Source organism: Cervus elaphus, chromosome 5, assembly GCF_910594005.1.
Source record: "Cervus elaphus chromosome 5, mCerEla1.1, whole genome shotgun sequence".
NCBI classification, from domain to species: Eukaryota; Metazoa; Chordata; class Mammalia; order Artiodactyla; family Cervidae; genus Cervus; species Cervus elaphus.
Genome location: NC_057819.1, coordinates 97,928,858 through 97,948,741, shown reverse-complemented (window position 1 = coordinate 97,948,741; position 19,884 = coordinate 97,928,858). Strand labels below are relative to the sequence as shown.

At 42.9% G+C, this 19,884-nt stretch overlaps 1 protein-coding gene and 1 pseudogene across 5 annotated transcripts in view; both read right to left on the bottom strand.

Moving 5' to 3' along the window:
• Positions 1-2,782: 2,782 nt before the first annotated feature.
• KIAA0753 (KIAA0753 ortholog) overlaps positions 2,783-19,884 on the bottom strand; it is a 57,250-nt gene continuing 40,148 nt past the window's right edge. For 3 of the 5 annotated variants that reach the window (XM_043903472.1, XM_043903473.1, XM_043903471.1), the window contains exons 15-18: positions 18,777-18,858; positions 13,984-14,104; positions 13,276-13,500; positions 2,783-4,274 (exon numbers count right to left, since the gene is read on the bottom strand). In XM_043903472.1, coding sequence (XP_043759407.1) covers positions 4,157-4,274; positions 13,276-13,500; positions 13,984-14,104; positions 18,777-18,858 — 546 coding nt within the window. In that variant the 3' untranslated portion in view covers positions 2,783-4,156. The other 2 variants (XM_043903474.1, XM_043903475.1) reach the window with 2 other exon arrangements.
• On the bottom strand, positions 5,225-11,484 carry LOC122694576 (annotated as a pseudogene).

Here is a 19,884-nt window from a genome sequence, read left to right as displayed (position 1 = left end):
TCAAGAATAATTGATCAGGGTTACTAAGCAGATGGACCACAGAAACAGCTAAGAGGACTCTGGGAAGAGCAGCAGATATAGGGGGTTTATCAGAGAAGGTGGAGGCAATTTGGGGGCTCCTTGCACCAGGCTGAGGGTCTGAGGCCACACTTGAGGTCCTGGGAAGACCAGCGAAGCCAGAGCAGGCCCAGTGTTACAGAACAGGGCCCCCGGCAGGCTGGCAAGAGGGAGAGAGAGCTGGAGCCACAGAGCAAAGTGGGGCCTGGCCACAGAGCCAGCCAGCCTAGGGCCATTAGCAGAGCTACGCACCAGGTCAGGACCTGTCCTGATGGACCAGCTGATAGAGATCACTTGGGGTCAGGCTGCAGCCCAAACTGGGATTTCCTGGGAAGACTATAGGAAACCCTTGAAATGCCTGGTAGAAGCCCTTCCAGGCCAGCCTGCATTAGGGTCAAGCAACTAATAAACCATGTAGTCAAAGCTATGGTTTTTCCAGTAGTCATGTCTGGATGTGAGAGTTGGACCATAAAGAAGGCTCATCCTGAAGAACTGATGCTTTCGAACTGTGGTGCTGGAGAAGACTCTTAAGAGTCCCTTGAACAGCAAGGAGATCAAACCAGTCAATCCTAAAGGAAATCAACCCTGGATATTCATTGGAAGGACTGATGCTGAAGCTTCAGCTTCAATACTTTGCTCACCTGATGCAAAGAGCCGACTCATGGGAAAAGATCCTGATGCTAGAAAGATTGAGGACAGAAGAGGCAGAGGATGAGATGGTTGAATGGCATCATCAACTCAATGGACATGAGTTTGAGCAAACTCCTAGAGATAGTGAAGGACAGGGAATCCTGGCATGCTATAGTCCATGGGGTCACAGACTCAGACACAACTGAAGCGACTTAGCACACACGCATGCACACTGCGCCAGAGAGGAAACTAGACTTCCCACCCAGCTTAGAGCCCCTTCCTCTCCTCTAGGCCCTGGGGGTTTCGCTCAGATCCTCACCCCTGCCTTCAGGCCCACTGGTGCCTAGTTCATGGCTCCTCCAGGCCCTGGCTCTAGCTGCCCACTCCTTGTACACACACACACCGTCCCCACCCCTGTTTTAGGGAAGCCAGAACTGCGAGTGGAGGGAGGGAGGGGAGGCAGAAAGGATGCTCCTCACCATCTCCCCTCTGACCTCCAGCACCAACAGGCAGAGGGGGAAGGGACCCCAGCACTGAAGCAGTCATTTCTGCAGTCCCCATCCACTCCTCTGCCCTCTCCCCGAGCCCCGGGGCCTCCACGCCCACTCTGCAGCAGTTCTGGAAGTTCTGAGTTGGAATCCCCAATGCATTGGTGCCTCAGAGAAGGGATCCACAGTTCTTCACAGGCAGCATCCTACAGCAGGTCACCAAGAGTTAACAAAGATTTTCCTGGTCACCGCAGAGATATGTGATAGAGCCCCCATCCAAAACCAAAACCTATCCGAGGAAAAAATATGCCTTCCTTCTTTAACTCAAAACAATTTACAGAGCACTACCTACCTGCTCCCAGGCTTCCCTGGAGGTTCCGAGGTAAAGAATCCACCTGCCAATGCAGCTGACATGGGTTTGATCCCTGGGTTGAGATCTCCTGGAGAAGGAAATGGCAACCCACTCCAGCCTTCTTGCCTGGGAGATCCAGAGGAAATGGACAGAGGAGCCTGGCAAGAGTCGGACATGACTTAGCAACAATACATGTTTAGGCAGAGGCCTTGCCCTCAAGGAGCTGAACAGACAACAGGCAAACACGTTAACAGGTAAGACCCCCAGTGACCAGGGCTGTGAAGCTGGACAGATCAGGGTGAGGAACACAGGAATTTCAGCATGTCTGTCCTTTGGGACAGCCGATGTAATACAGAAATACTACACTCATGCATTTCTCTGTTTCTGAAAAGAACACTTAAATAGTTCAGGAGAAAACAGGAGGGGATTAGAGAATGACCTATACAGGACCAGCCTTTGCTCATGAACAAATGCTAGAGGTCTGGGATAATTGCAAGGCTGTACACAGGAAAATTTATATTTGAAGGATTCAACTTCCATTTTCAGGTGAAAGTTTTAATTTCTTGTGGTTATTTTTGTGTCTTCAAAGAATAAGCTTTGGCTGAGGAGGTTCGCAGTGGGCCAGGGTGGTGGAGTAGAGAGCAGACCCAGAAGCAGGTGTAAGCCTCACCCCCAGGTATCAGAGACAGGGAGTAGGAGAGATGCTGGAAAGATCTGCAAACAAAGCAAAGGAGTCTGGACTTGACTCTGTAGCAGACAGGACTTAGCAAAGGACTGCTCCAGACCACAGCGTCTGGAGGGGTGGCGTCACACGCTGAGCGCAGGTAGGAAGAGGTAGGAGGATGCATTCAAGTGAACTCTTGAAACTTCGACAACTATCTTTATGGGAAGTAAATGAACCCATGCCCATGGCGTTGCTGAACATAGGCTTGTTTGATCAGATTATCTCCCCATCCTGGGCCTTTTGATTCATCTATAAAATGGGAATAATAATGGTATCCACCTCACACAGGTATGAGGATTCAATAAATTAATACAGCGAAAGCATTTAGACCTATGGTTGGTACATAGTATGTGCTCAATAAATGTTAGCTTTCATTATCATGTATTTCTTTCTGGGGGAGGATGAGAGGTGGCAAATAATCCACTGCACTCATATTAAATATAAAAGTATTCTCAGTGGTTCCTGTAAATCCCATCTCACTTTGCCTGAGGGGGAAAAGGGTAGGTAAATTATTTTAAACCAACATGTAGATACTTTAAAATATCAACTTTATTTAAAAAATCAACAATAAAAACTGCCACACAAATTATCAATAACAGACGCTTCTATCAATTCAAGTGTACATTATGTAATTCCTCAAATAAAAGACCTATAATTTCCCTTGAGGCCTTTTAAATTCTGAGGTTATATAAAATTAAGCAGGAAAACATTAACATTAAATGAAAATCAATTTTGCACAAGTAAGTGTGATCAAGCAGCTTAAATTATCACCTGAAATACTTGTACTTCAGAGACAAATCCCAGATGACAACACTGTATGTGCTATAAAAAGATTCACATTATTCCGTGGGGTGTGTCTCGCGTCACTCGTTCTCTACATTTCTTTCACCAAGGCCTCAGGCAAAAAAAGTGAGGGGAACTTTTTCCCGGCAGTGGCCTTATTTTAGACACATTCCTTTTCTTTTTCTGAAAGCACAAGAGGCTTTCCTCCTGGTAAAACAGGACTTATAAGACATTCGAGGGCTAAGCTGTCATGGTTCTTAAGTTTCTTCCTGTCTTGGGGGAGACCCTGTTGTCTTCACACCAGCCGGATCTATTCTGTCCTCCCACTCAGGCTCCCTCCCAGTGAGGAGACACAGACACTGTGACCTCAGCAGAGAGGAGAGTGAGCTCGTACCTCCGCCCAAACCCCAGAGAAGGCCAGCCTCTCCTGAGGTCCATAAACCTCCTCTGAATTCAGAGTTTCGTGTATCAGAATACGTCAACTCACAGCCACAGAAGACTTGAGGAACTAAAAATGTGAAGAAGCACCTAGCAACTGAGAATGAGAGGAGTGTGTGTTTACTGTTACACGCGGGCAACTGCCGGGTTCCTGTTTTATAACAGAGCAGGGGTTGGCAGCAGAACCAAGTCCTGAGCTCGACAAAAGTCTAACCCAGCAGGACAGGTGTCCTGGGAGGAACTGTCAGAGCAGGAACATGAGCCAGGTGATGAGACCAGACGGTAACTGCTCTGGTGCTGGCATCAGGGCAGGCCAACAGCGACTTGAATCCCTGTGTGAAGCAGACTTAATCTATTACTTTTCAGAACCTTCTGATCACCAAACTGAGCCAGTGGAATGACCATGGTATTTCAATGGGAAAACTACACATTCAGAAAATACTATACTGTCATCAATTCACGTTTCCTGGGCACTCATAAATAGGACACATCCCGTCATAAGCTACCAGAACCATTCGCTCTGACAATGAGAAGACGCAAAGTGAGGCGCATCCTTCCTCCCAGTGGGCAGCTCTCTGGGCCTGGAGGGACAGCAGAGGACAAAGCTTTCCTGTGGCTAAAACCAAGCGGGGGGGTGCCGCCCCTCAGCCACTGTGACACGAGGGGCCCCGCCTTGGAGAGCCGTCACGTAGCAGGTTCCAAGAATTCTGAGGTAAACACGGCTTCTGCGTAATCTTCACACATGTCCTGCAGTTCAGCAGCCACAGCCCCCAGGGCTTCATCGACCAGCTCTTCTGAGAAGCTGGAAGACAAACAACATGGCTAAAGGTACATACAGCCAAGTATGGGAGCCGTTCCGTTACTCAGTTGAGGGACTTAGCAAGTCACTTCTAAGAATTACATGGAAATTCAAAAGGCCAAGAATAGCTAAAGTATTTTTGAAGAAGAAAAACAAGGTGAGAGGTCTTGCTTCCGTAGACAGTAAGAAGGTGGTGCTTAGACTCCAAAGTCAGGCTTGACGTAGGGGCCTGTAACACCTACTGGATGGACCTCACCCTCGAGATGGCTGAAGCCAGAGGCGGCCGGACACTTAACTGGCTGTGGCCCAGCCCACTTCCCACGGCTTACCAACTGCCCGACAGAAGAAGGGATGGGGGCCTTCTCCATGGGGCAGGGGGCAGGGAACTGCAAGTTTCTCTACACACACACGCACGCACGCACGCACGCGCGCGCGGTACTCCTGGAAACATCTCCTAAAATTTTATAAGAACATTCTCTTAAATAAGCCAGATACAATTATAAAAATCTTACCATTAACATTCACATAATACTATTATCTTGGAGAAGGAAATGGCAACCCACTCCAGTGTTCTTGCCTGGAGAATCCCATAGACAGAAGAGCCTGGCAGGCTACTGTTGATGGGTCACAGAGTCAGACACGACTAAGTGACTAAGCACAAGCACAATGCTATTATCCAACCTTACCTCCAGACTGTTTCATTTCTTTGCCAACTGTCCAAAAGATGTCCTTTGAAAGAAAAGATTTCTGTAGACTGTCCAGGATTCAATGGAGGATCACATGTTGCAGTCAATGGTCAGTCACATGTCTTTAGTTTCATCTAGAATTGTTCTTCAGTCTTCGTCTTTTATGATCTTAATATTTTTTGAAGAGTAGAAGCTTTGTTTTTAAGAATGTCTCTCAGTGTGGATGTGTCTGACGCTTCCTCATGGTCAGGTTCACACTCTATGTTTTGGGAACAAATGTTGTGTCCCTTCAGTGCATTATTTGTCTTATTACCATAAGGGTTGATTTTTTCACTTGGTCATGCTGATATCTGCCAAGTTTCTACCCTGTAGTTACTACCTCCCCTTTGTAATTAATACGTATGTTGGAGGGAGATACTTTGAGACTATGTAAATATTCTGCTTCTCATCAAACTTGCGGAATCAATTATTACAAGGTTGCCAACACTGATTTTCTAATTTCATCATTCCTTCTCTGTTCAATAGTTGGCATGCTACTATATAGAAGAGCTTTCCCTTCTCTATTAGTTATTTATGAATTTATGTATCCATTCATTCATTCGTATCAGCTTGGTCTTATGGATTCGTATTTTATTCAACAGCTTGTAATCTGTTTCTATCATTACTTATTTTGATATTCAGTGTCCCCCCGAATGGCCTGCAGGAGCCCCTTCAAGTCAGCTCCCACGTCCTCTTGACACGCCCCCATCATTCTTTGAACACTTCCATTCTGGCACAAAATGAAGTTTCAGGTTCATCTTACATTTTCCCAGCCCCAGTCTTGGAACTGGCCAATTCTCCAAGGAGCCCTGGCAGCTTTTCACGGAGAAGAGCATTTCAGAAACCGAAATCCGGGCACCGTGTGCGCTCGTTGCTCCTAAGTGTGTCCCTGCTTCCGGGTCCTCTCAGCGGACAGGCTCAGACAGACAGGTGCTCAGACGCACCACCGTGTCTATTTCCGTATCCGTCAAAAGCCGTAAGTCATAATACCTTCAGTCTCACTTCAAAACAGAGGATTCATTCTGGCCTTTCCCCTGAAAACTGGCTCTCATTATTCACAATATACTTATTCAATCAGTACTAAAATACAGAGAAGGTAGTTTTAGAATTGTTAACCCATGCTACTGGGTACAAGAAACCTACTTATTAGAATCTAACATGTGTTTACAGTCTTTGTCTTTAGCCAGAGGGTACAGAGTCAAAATACTACATTCAAAAGTGACTCAGACAAGTTCTTATCTGTATATATCCCATTAGTGTGGCTATTTCTTGCATATATAGTCCGTTTCTTTCTGTATTCCAATTTAGGGTTGCTCAACCTCCTCCAAACCTTGTTGATTTGGAGGGTTGTATACAAAACATTAACAGTTCCAAAAGTCAGAAGTATAAAAAAGAGGAAATGAAGCTAAGTGTCCCTCCCCTTTTCCTATCCCGTCTACCCCATTCCTGTCCCAGCTGTTTTGTGGGGTTTTTTTTGGGGGGGGGGCAGCTAATCTGACCATCTTTAGTCTTTTAATGGGTGTGTAAAGTGCTTTTTCATTAATGTAATTCTGATACAGTTGACCTTCTACTACTAAAATACTAAGTATTTTCTTTATTTGTTCTTTCTTAACTTTTTTAGGATTCTGTGATTGTTTAAATTACTTTTTCACTTTTAATTGGGGTGTTATACAGTATTTTACTATTCTTTTAGTGGCCACTCTAGATTACAATAAGCATCCTTGATTTAAAGTCTAACATTAATTGATACTCTTACCAGTTTCCCAGACAATGCAAGAACCTTAGGACACTAACTCTATTTATCCTCTTCCCAACTTCTATGCTACTGTTATCATGTACTTCAGCATGTATTCATATACCCCCGTAAGACATCAGTTTATTGTTTTATACAGTCAATATTCACTTGTCTACATATTGACTTTTTCTTAATTCATGCCTTCTTGCATTTCTGACTTTTCATCTGTATGACTGTTTTTGCTCTGCCTGAAAAATACCCTTTCGCTATTTCCTATGGTGACAGTCTACTGGTAATAAATTTTTGCGGCTTTGTTTAGAACCTTTCCTGCCTTCCTTCTTGAAGTGCATTTCACTGGGTTTACGTACAGACTGGCAGTTTTCTCTTTTGGAACTTTACACCAGGGCATCCAGCCTCTACTGTTTCTGTTTGTCCACTTTCCTTCCTCTGGCTGATTTTTAAGGTTTTTTTTCTCTTGGTCTTTCATTTTCCAACAATACTGTGATATATGCTACATATGGATTTCTTTTGTTTTTCTTGCTTGGGACTTTTCGAGCTTCTTGAATCTGTGGTTTGATGTCTAGTGTTACTTTGGGGAAGTTATCAGCCATGATCTCTTTGGATGTCATTCTGACCCATTCCCTCTCCTTCTTCTCCTGCGACCCCAGCCACATGTGTATTAGACGTTGATCCTTATCCTCCATGCCCCTCATCCTCTCTCTTCATTTTCATCTTTTTGTGTGTCTCCATGTATCACTCACGGGTTCCCAGGTGGCACTAGTGGTAAGAAATGCAGGAGGCATGAGAGACCCAGGTTTGATCCCTGGGTCAGGAAGATCCCCTGGAGAAGGAAATGCAACCCACTCCAGTTTTCTTGCCTGGAGAATCCCATGGACAGAGGACTATAGTCCATATATTATATCACAGTCCAGGATCACAGTCCTGGGGGGCTATAGTCCACAGGGTTGCAAAGAGTCGGACATGGCTGAGGCAACTTACCACAGCACATGCTTCACCCTAGCTATTTTCTTCTATTCTATGTCCAAGTCTCTGCCTTTTTTCTCCCCCCACCCCCAAACAAGATATTTTGTTTGTCACCATTAAAGTCTGAATTTTAAGCAGATTCATGGACTGGTGGCTCGTATCCATCAGTTCGTTCAACTTTAGCACCTGTCTCTTCCCCAGTAGCTTTCTCAGAATGACTACCTCCACAGGCAGCTCCATGAGTTCTCCCCATTCAAACTTAGGCCTCTTCAGCATTTTTACTTTTCTAACAATATGTCATGGAGCTGATAAATAGATTGGCAAACTTTTCTGCCTTTTCCAATGCTGTCTGGAATCAATTTACTGACCACCTCTTTCGTGTCACCTGTTTGTGGCTCTCGGGTCATGATTTCCACCATCCTGTGGATTTGGTGAACCTGAAGGTGCTGGGCATAAGAGGTCTTCCCAATCTTTTTGTTGCCTTTTTTTAGTAAAACCCACACGGAACAGATGAAGCAAATAACTGTTGGTAGTCTTGACATCAACGTGAGCTTTAATCATGGTCTGCCATTTTTTGACCATGGAGCACATTTCGTCAGATCATATCATGGAAATTAATCAGGCAGCTTTTGCCCTGAGCATCCACAGTAATTAGCTTGAATTTTCTAAATGCAACTGTATCAGTCACAGATCAGCAAGGCTCACTTCAAAAACACGACCCTTGAGGCCATCATATGTGATTTGGGTTGCGTTCTTGTGACTAGTGTTTTCCTAATATTTCTTATATTGAACACAGTTGGTCCTTTCACATCATACCAATGTTTCTTAGAAAATGGGTCAACCACTTTCTTCTTGGCTCCCTTTTCACCTCCTTTCATAAGATGCTTACTCATGCTAACCACCATGGTGCTACTCAGAGAGCCAAAAGGCTCTAATTTTTTTCTTTTGATGTGTCTAATTTGTTATTAAGCCTATTTGATGAGTCGCTCATCCCACGAATGGAGAAGCATGGTAGGCTACAGTCCATGAGGTCACAGAGTCAGACACGACTGAGCAACTTCACTTTCACTTTTCACTTTCATTTAAGAAATTGTATTTTTCAGTTCTTGAATGTCCACATGGATTTGGTTTTACCCAGGTCTCTGCCAAAATTCTATCTCTATGTACATAGTATGCACAGTTATTTTAATATCTGTGTCTGATGGCTCTAATACGTGGAGCTGCCGTGGGTCTGTTCTTGTTATTGTCACGTCTCTCTGCTGCCAGGCTTTTTTACCAAATATCAGACACTAAGTTTGAAAACTGCAGGAATAATTTAAATCCTAAGATGATGTTATAAATCTTCAGAGAAAAGTTAAGTTTGCTTCTGCTCGGTGGCCGTGAGGCAACAATGTAGAATCACTTCAGTGCAGTCTCAGGAAGTGAGATGAAGTGGAGCTGAGTGGAGTGCTGGGAGGGCCTGCTGGCATCCAGGTCACCCTTATTCCAGAGTGCTACCCTTCAGGGTCCCCATCAGAAGTGAGCAAAGTTCGTCAGGTCAGCTCTTGGCAAGCCCTTAATTCCCACCTCTATCCTTTGATCTGAAAAGACCACAGAACGTGCCGTTCACCTTCCCCCAGAACCAACAATCCAGGGTCAGACAAGGGCTAACTTCCCTGGGTCTCTGTCTTTTCCAGGATCCTGGCCCAGTTATTCCTTATTACCTAGTTAACTTCCTGGTGCCTTCAAGCATATATGTTTTATTTTGGATCTAGCTTTTCTATTAATAGTGATCCTCAGTGGGAGGGGTGGTCCAAATTACCAAGTGTGTCCTTACTAGAAGCAGAAGTGATTACTTGTGCATTTTTTTGTTTTGTTTTTATGCTTGCCTTGCTTTGCTTTCTATATTCCTATCACTAATTCATCCCCCAACTATGAGAGAAACACAAATACATTCAATGTGTGCTCCTGATACAAGCTCCCAAGCACATTAAGTAATGTATCTGTTTTCTTCTTTTTCAACCTTTCTCACCCTGCCTTCCCTGTCTGGAAACTATTCCTCCTAGAGCCATCTGTCCTCCTATTCTAGACTAGTTGTTTTCTATGCTTACTGAAAAATTCTCTTGGAGGGACTTCCTTGGTGGTCTTGGTTAAGACTCTGCACCTCCTCTGTAGGGGGCCCAGGTTTGATCCCAGGGTGGGGAACTAAAGATTTCACATGCTGCGTGGTGCACGAAAATTTAAATTAAAAAAAAAAAATTAAAAAAAAATTTTTTTTTTAAAATTCTCTTGAAAATAGCTTTTGCCGTTTGCCTGGAAGTTCCATGTTAGAGTCCGCAAATTTCCTAAATCCTGTCTTCTTCTTTCTCATGCTGATGGTAAACACCCTCTGGAAGCTTACTGAGAAACTACATTTTTCGACACTTTGCATACCTTAAACTGTCTTTATTCTATCCTTTTATTTGATAATTTAGCTGGGCACAGAATTCCAGGGTAAACTTTGGAAGCATGCTCTTATATCCTGTAGCAGGGCTGCTACTGACAACACAACCTTCTCATTTCTGATTATTTGAATGTGCCCGGTTCTAACTCTGGAGGCTTGTATCATCTTCTCCTTATACGAGGATGCTCGCATTTCCTGTGCACAACATGTCATGATGTGTTCAGTTTCATTTATTCATGCACTTACTCACCCACTCACTCACAGTGGACAGCTGGTGAACCCTTTCAATCTAGAGACTAATGACCTGGAGATTCTTCTTATAGTATGTCCTCAATAATTTTCCATTCCTCCTTTTCCTCTCTTCTCACACTCTATAAATCCTGTTATTCCAATGTTTTCTCTGTTATACTAGCCTCTGTAGCTCTCATGGTTTCCAGCAAGTTTTGGGATCTCTTAGTGATCTGTTCTACTCAAGAATGAGAATTTCAATTAAGCCTCCTATGTCCTGACTCCCTTGCACCCATGCATCCCCAGTGTTTCTCCTTCCTGAGTCTTACCAAGATTCTTCTGCACAAATCAGCTTGGTTCTTGGCTCCACCCTCATCAGGTTCTTGGCTCTCTCTGGTCTGGTAAGTCATTGCCCATTTGTCTAACTGCTTCATGGCTTCCAAAATTTTCCTGCTGGTTCTTATTTGCTGTCATTTATGGTTTCATGCCTTTTATTCAGTCTTTCAGTGACATACAGTGGGACAGGACTACAGGGACTGAGATAAATCATATGTTCAGTCTGTTCTTTTCAACCAGAAGTCTCCTGATTTGTTTTTCCAACCAGGAATCCTTAAGAGTTTGCTTTCATTAAAAGCATCATCACTTTAAACCTTTCCTTTCAGAATGATGCTTTTATTTACATCCAGTTTATATTATCTGCCCCTTCTGATCACTGGAATAGTGCTTTTCTCCAGGTGAAGGGAGGCATGGAGACAGTAAAATAGAGGGAAAACTCAGCTGACTTCTCCCTCACCCAAGAGGCTATCAGACGAAGCCAACTGTCCTTGGATATTTCTTCAAGATTAGATCAATACACTTCTCATCTTTGGAACACCCAAATAAGAAACAAGAGAGATCAAAAACAGAGCTAGAATATTTAGATGTGCTGTCACCTGAGGGTCAAGGACAAGAAAGGGGAACATCTGTGAAATTGAGGCATATTTTAACAACTCTAACCTCTGTATCTTACCCTATGTGTCCTCACAGGGGGAGAGAGCTTCCCCCTACATCTACAAAACAACTGTAACAAAATGTATCATTAATCAAGTGGTAAGAACATAATACAGGGAACAGTCTACCTTCTTTAGCTTATTTTATTTTATTTTATTTTTTTTCTTTAGCTTATTTTAGATTTCCCAAGATACCAGTTAGCCTAGTCAATCCAAACAGGCTCTGTGCAAACCAGTGGGCATGCTACAGGGCTGCAGGTTGATGCACGGAAGCAAGTCAAGTTTACTCTACTCTCCTCCTCAGAAAATACACGTGGTATCTCAACCAGAACAAAGGGTCTCATATGCTTCAAAGGGTACGTATATTATGAGAAGTCCTAGGACTTCAGGTTTGACTTAAGGGAGTGGATATGTGATTATCTCTGATCCCACCCAAATCCCCACCAAAATAAAAGGAGATAAGTGAAAACATGAAACTACATGGAGAAAAAGACAAAAGTAGATGAGACATGTAATCAAAACGACTCAGCAGTTCAGAGGAAATACAGAGGAAGCAGAAACCTCAGGGTGCATAGAGGAAGACACCAAGGAAAAGCAAGCTGATCTGTCTCACAGAACATTAGAAAGACTCTGGAAGTAAGAGAACCAGGAACCAGGAACGTGGAAAGAAGTATTGGGTAGGAGATGAGAACGCAGATTAAGACTCTGCAGGATGAGCTGGTAGGCTGATGGGTCTCCACCCCTGCTCATGGCAGCTACGTGACAATCCCTCCTTCACCCCCACAAAAGAAGGGAGGCATATTCTTTGGGAAAAATAAACCAGGAATTTAAAACTCAACCAAATCATCAGTCAAGTATGAAGATAAGACACTTTCACACACGTAAGTCTCAGGAACTATCCTGTGATACACAGGAGGGATAGGCTCCCTCAGAGCAAGGGAGTAAACCAGGAAGGAGGAAGACACGTGGGAACAGAACACAAGGACCCTAACATGGCAGGGAGACTCTCATGCTCAGCGGTGATGAAGACACGTCCCAGGACAAGAGCCGCACTGCAGATCTAGAAAGTGGTTGGGCCAGGCTGGGGTAGAAGGAAAGAGAGTCTCAGGAGAAAGAGTAGGGGTGGAGGTGAGATTAACCAACACATCGAATCATGAGGAAAATTATGTTGAGAGGTGTTGGCTAGAATGTGAAGAACTTGAATAAAATATTAAAAAAATAAGCAACTTAAAAGGAGGCAATTATTAACTCCTGGAACATGTTTGAAACCTGTTCAAGAAAGATGTCATAACAGTATATTCTAGGTTCACTGATAAAAATTATCTGCACATATGTAATAAAATGATACTCTTAAGGAATTTACATTTGAGCACTATTTCTAAAGAATGAATCTGCACACATCTTTCAATTGAATATTTACATGAAAGAAGGCTACCCATTCTTCAAATATCTAGCAGCAGTGGGACTGTTTTCTGACTTCACAGAACTCCCCTTCTCAGGGGAGGCGACAGCCAGAAGGAGAAGGTTAAGTGTAGTAAAGTCTATAGACCCGCTGTCCTAGTGCAAGTCTGACCTGACCATGAAGATTTCAAGATCGTAACTGCTTCCTGCACAGTCATAATTCATATTCTCTGATGGCGCTGACCTCACTAACACCAACAGGAAGCCTGCCCTGAATGAAGTTTCTACTTTTGGCGGAAGGGTGCGGCATGCTCCTCAGGATGGCATCAGCCATGCTGTTTTCCCATCTCCTCTCCCTGAAGAAAGGTATTTGGCAGAGAAAACCTGTTCCCCAGCCCTGGAGCAGTCACTGGAACTCCAGGGCCCCAAAGCTCGGCCTGAGACCTTGGCCAGGCCTTTCTGCAGTCAAGTTAACACATGGCACCCTGTTCCTCAACAGAGCACAAGCCCTCCTACTGACCTTTCAGCTATGAGCCATGGGTTGAAGGAGCCCACGGCCTCGTGCGCGATCACCCGCAGGTAGTGCTCGAAACGGCGGCAGTAGTCACCGATGCTATGTCGCATGGCTGGAGGGACAAAGAGGGCAGCTCGGCCTTCTGTCTGTTGAGCATCTTCTGAAAGGGAGAGAAGGGGAGCTTCTCTTTTCTCCGATCTCTCCTCTGTTCCCACACTTTCATCCAGGGAACTGAGAGCAAATAAAAATGATGAAAGCATTCAAAATCATCTGCAAGTGAGAGTAAACTGTTAATGCATCCTGATGGTTGGACAACCAAAGGCTGACCTTTATTTCCCTTCCTCATGCTGCACCAAACCCAACATCACCACTCACTGTTTCTCCTTTACATGAACCAACACATCCTCATGGGAGGAACATCTGGACAAAAGAATTCTTAAAGCAAATCTTGCAGTAATGACCTGCAAAAGTCACCTGTGCCACTGTGATGCTTTCAATCATAAAAATCAGCTGTTACTAAAGGCTCCTTAAGATGCAACACACTCAGTGCCCATCTTATAAACACACTGTTTTACTAGGCCATCTTGGAGTTTGGCAAGATCTCGGTCAAGAGAAGAATCTCTCTCTGTCTATGGTTATCGAAGGAATGCAAAGTCTAACAAGGTCAAAGGTAACCAACTACAAATGAAATTAGACAAGCTCATTACCACTTACGCGCCATTGCAGGGCCCTTCTAACACGATGTTCACATCTGGGTCTTTTCGAGCTGCTGTCTTTGTGATCCTGATTGGATGAGGAGAAAGAGGCCTTTCACTTATTGCTGGAAATTTTTGGTCTAGAAAAGGAGAGGCATAAAATGACTGTATGTAAAGAAATGCTGGAGTAGATATCAGAGCTGTCCTAGTGGCCAGTAACCTGTGAGGAAGTTCACAGTCACGTCTCTTAGGCGTAAGGGTTGAGCTGGCAGTGCAAAAGGCAGACAATGCCTTTGTTCTACCTGAAAAGGTGAATTTAAAAGTTACCAAGAAACAAAGCAATGAAGAGTTAGTTTTAAGAAATAAGGAACTTGTTTCAAAGCTTCTGTCAGCTCTGAGGTAGACTCCTTGAAGAGGCCTGTGCAAAGCCAGGTTCCATTAGGATCCACCCTCCATTCAAGGAGTCTTGAGCAGTTGGGTTTGTTTTTAACCTTTACATTATCTGATTACTGGAGAAGGGAAAAAAAACACACCTGAACACTTGATTAGCTGACAATTTGTCTCTGAGCTTCGCTGGGAAAATCTGCATGATGATAGTCAAAACATTAACTTATTAACTATACATTGGAACAGGCTTGACAGCTCTTTGGAGTTTTGGATTATTTATCATTTTAAACGCATTTCAGATGTAAAAAGAAAATTGCCCTTCTCTTAGGTAAGTCAAACACCTTTCTCTGACTCATGTATTTCTTTATGATTTTTTACACACAGGAATACTGTATAGGTCCTTCCCTGGTGATCCAGAGGTTAAGACTCCACACTTCCAATGCAGGGGGTGTGGGTTCGATCCCTGGTTGGGAAACTAAGATCCCACATGCCATGCAACAGTGGCCAAAAAAATTTTTTTTTTATTTTCAAAAATTAAAAAAAATATATTAATAAAAAGAAATACTGCATAAGTCAGTTTTTATAAAAATATTACTGAAAGTACAATCAATTTTCAATTGACTTCAGAAAAGAGAGAATAAGAGATACAGATTTGACACTGCACAATTCAGAAATCACTTTAAATTTGGTTTTTGTGATGTGACTAAACATACAATCAGAATAATTAGAGACAGAGGGTTCTTAGAGGATTTCATGATTCTGGATTTAAAGTAGCCACAAACTCGTTTCAGTTCTTAGTGTTCTACAAAGCTCCTTTGAAATGCATACCTAGACTCCAGCAGAGTCAGAGATAGTGACTAATAATTTAAATTGTCCTTGAAAAAGAGAACAGTGAGTCCTTGGTAAGGCTATCTTCTGCACCATGCAACCTGACTGTGGCCAATGGCCAAACCAACAGTGAAACAGTTGCCCTTCAGCACTCCCCTTTCCTCCGCTTCCAAACAGAAAGATGCCCACTGATTCACTAGGCAGTGATGAGAAGGCTCCTCCCTGGGTCATGCCCCTGCTAGGTGCAGCTGGGATACTACTTAACATGATAAACCTCTCTGGCTTATTTGGGTGACATAAAGACCCTCCACAAACATCTCTAACAGGGCAGGACACAGCAGAAGTCTATGGGAGTTCACAGGAAGGAGCGAACATGAGGTGGGCCTGGAAGAATGGTTCACCTGTCATCTGAGGACGGACACAGAAGCTGGAGGAGGGCTAGGGGAGAAAGAGAGAATGAGAGGAACAAAGAATAGAGCCTGAAAAATTACCAGAACTGGGGCTTCCCTGGTGGCTCAGTGGTAAAGAATCCGCCTGCCCATGTAGGAGACACAGGTTCGATCCCTGATCCGGGAAGACTCCACATGCCGCGGAGCAACTAAGCCGGTACGCCACAACTACTGAGCCTGCGCTCTAGAGTCCGAGAACCTCGACCACTGAGTCCACAGGCTGCAACTACTGAAGCCGGCATGCCCCAGAGCCCCGTGCTTTGCATCTAGAGAAGTCACCACGATGGGAGAAGCTTGCCCTCAACCAGAGAGTAGCCCCTGCTTGCCACCCGCGCAGCAGCGAAGACCCAGCACAGCCATAAATAAATAAAACTATAAAGTGGTACACTTTGAAAACAGTTACCCAAACTGAAAGGAATGAATCTCTATTGTGTTTAGATGGCTCATTTTTCAGTCAAAATGTGACACAGGGAATACTTTTCCTAAGACAATACCCCAAACTCGTACTCTTTTAAAAAAGTATATGTACATATGCTGCTATTATAAATCTTCTATACCCACAACTTCCTTTCCTTCTCTTAATACTCACAGTACCAAAAATCCTTTAGAGGTAATGTTTAACCACATTTTATTTTCCTTCTTTCGTTGAGTAAAGTAGTAACTGATAAGCATGAGTCAAAGAGAACCTGAGTAACACACTCCCCAGCCCAAATTGCGACACTGGCCTAGCAACTGCAGCCAAAATGCCTATGTATGAATTTTTAAAAGTGGAAGAGAAAACTGAAAGTCTTTTCAACAAATGGTGTAAGAACAAATGGATATCCATTAGCAGGAGGAAAAAATAAACCTCAACCTCTACCTTAAACCAGAGGCAAGTTTTATTCAAGATGGATCACAGAGCTACACATACAAGCTAAAACCATAAAGCTTCTAGAAGAAAACAAGAGCTTCTCTTCTCAACTTGGGAATAGGCAAAGGTTTATGAGATCAAAGAAAGCAAAAACTATACAAGAAAAATTGGATAGATTAGACTTTATCAAAATTTAAAATGTTTCCTTGTAACAAAACACATTTGAGAAAATACATACATGAGCTACAAATGGGGGAAAACATTTGCAAACATTCACCCAAATAGATTAGTGGCTGCTGGGAAGAGGTGGGGGAGAATGAGAAGTGATTGCTAATGGAAGCTGGGATTCTTGTTAGGGTGATGAAAATGTTCTGGAATTAGATAGCAATGACATTTGCAACATTCTGTAAATACACTAAAAACAACTCAACTTTAAAAGGATGAATTTTATGGTATGTGAATTATATCTCAATAGAGCTGTTCTGAAACTAGTATATATATGGCAAAGAATTCACACCCAAATGCATGAAGAATTCCTATAATTCAAACATAAAAACACAATCCAATTTTTTTTACTGTAAAAAAAGACTTGGACACTTCATAAAGAAAAATATACAAATGACTAATAATTACCTGAAAATGTTCTAAACATCATTATTTACCAAAGAAATGACACTAGAGCCACAAAGAGATATTGCTACAGGCCCACCAGAAAGGTTATAATGAAAAAGACTTTGACAATTCAAATGTTGGCAAGGATCTCTAGCAATATGAACTCAATGCAGGGAGTGTAAAATGGTACAGTCACTTTGGGGAAATGTTTGACAGTTTTTTATAAAGTTAGACATGTGCCTAGTCCATAATCTGGCAAATCTACTCAGGTTTTTATCCAAGAGAAATGAAAACCTATGTCCATAAAAAGATCACACATGAATACACTCAGCAAATTTCTAATAGACCCAAATTTAAAAAAATCAAATGCAGATCTCCAGGCAAATAGCTAAACTAGATGTGGTACCTGTGTACAATGGAATACTACTCAGCAATAAAGAGGAATGGACACTGGTACAGTGGGGCAGGCTGAACAATGGATCCCCCAGATGTCCAGATTCTGACCCCTGAAACCTGTGAATGTCTCTTTTATAGCAGGAGGGACTTTAAGGATCTTGAGATGGGGAAGTAACCTGGATCACTGGGATGGGCCATAAAGGTAATCAACAAGTCATTATAACAGGCAAGCAGAGGAAGATGTGACTCAGGGGAGGAGAAGGCAACGTGAAGGCAGAAGCAGTCTGGAGTAATAAAGCCACAAGCCAAGGAACGCAGGCAGCCTTAGAAGCTGGAAGAAGGAACCAGCCCTGCCAATCCCTTGCTTTTAGCCCTTTGAGAGATTCAGACTTCGGACCTCCAGGAATTCACTTGAGAATAAATTTGTGAGAGAATAAATTTGTTTTAAACCACTACATTTATGCTATAACTTGTTACTAACTTAAGCTTGTTACCTTAGCAATAGGAAACAAGTAATAGATAAATTATAAGACATCATGCTAAATGAAAGACAAAAGGTTAAATACATGTATGATTCCACTTATATGAAATTCCAGAATAGGCAAAATTAATCTAAAGTTAAAAAAAAAAAGCACAGTGGTTGGCTGGGTAGAGGGGCACTAACTGGGAAGGAGCACAGGGTGATGGAAGGAGTTTGGGTAGAAAGATGCACTCATTTGTCAAAACTCATCAAATAATACAGTTAAGATTTGTGTATTTCATTAGATGTAAATTTTATCTCAAAAGGAAAAAGAACCCTAAGTAAATATGAAGCTCCAGTTGCTGATACACAGGTTGAAATGTTTCGGGTAAGAGGTACTGATGTCTGCAACTTACTCTAAAAGGCACCCAAAAATAACATGAATTGACGGGTGCTCATGTGTGCTCAGTCACCTCCGACTCTTTGCGACCCCACGGACTGTAGCCCGCCTGGCTCCTCTGTCAATGGGATTTCCCAGGGAAGAATACTGAATGGGTTCCATGCCCTCCTCCAAGGGATCTTCCCAACCCAGGGATAAAACCTACGTCCCTTGTGTCTCCTGCATTGGCAGGCGGATTCTTTACCACTGAGCCATCTGGGAAGCCTGAGAGGATAAGGAGATATATGATAAAGCAAATAGAGCAAGATTTTAATTGTAGAATCTAGAAGATGTATATATGAGTACCCACTGTACAATTTTTTTCAACTTTTTTGTATGTGTGAAATTTTTCAGAGTACAATGTAGAAGGAAAAAGTGGGGGAACACTCACCATTTTTTTCTTCCTGCATCCAAAAATGAGGATCGGTATATACAATTTTATTATATCTTTGGCGAACTGTCTCCTGGTATTTCTTTGAAAAAAAAAAAAAGATTAATCTATGAGGAAAAAAATTAGTTTCATTACAAACCAGAGACTAGTAAGGTTATAATAGTCCAGCAGACATTTGATACAGACATATCGCCAGAAAACAGGCACCTCCTAGGCCAGTGGTTAGCTCATGAGGGGAAGTGTAAAATAAAATGAGGCAATTAACCTATACTAATTAATCTAATCTGGACCAGCACTGCCCACTAGAATCTGAACTGATGATGGAAATGTTCTATTTTTGTCCTGTCCAATGTACTAGCCACTAACTACTGACCCCTGGAAATGCAGTAATGTATTTAATTTTAACTGGTTTACATTAAATGGCCACGCGTGTAAATGGCCACGTATGTAAACGGCCGTGTATGTGGCTACAGACTACCATTTGGGACACTTCAGGTCTAGACAGTTACCCCCAAGAAGGGGAAATCAGTTACAAGACTAGGATAAACTACACATTTTTAAATTGTCAAAAACCAACTAAATGTTGTCTTGCCTATAATGTTTTTAGTTTAGCAGCAAAGCCAAAATAAGATTTCATCAAGGTGGAGTTAAAATGAAAATTCTGAGCTAGGAGTCAGGGACCTGGATTCTCAGCCTAACTCTGGTGGGAATTTTTGGGTGGCCTTGGCCATGTCACTCACTGCCTTACTGTGTCTCAATTTCCTCCTCAGAACCATCCAGGGGTTGGCTTGCATAATGTCTGAGGTCTAGAATTCTCTGAGAAGAGCATTCTAAAGCAGCATCATGGGAATTAAGAAAGGTAAAGTTTGCCAGGATCCAATGGGAGGAGAGCAGAAGAGGCAATTGGGCAGCATTTACAAGCTGAGGGGTGAAGAAGTTGTTGGTCCCATTTGTAGGACTGGGCTCTGGCCCAGCGTTTTTGGTATCACATATCAATGATGAGTTATGGGTCAGGTAGTATACAGACACTTCATACCTCATTGTGTCCTTAAAAACACCCTCACTTAATTAAAAAAGACACATGTACTCCAGGATTCACTGCAGCACT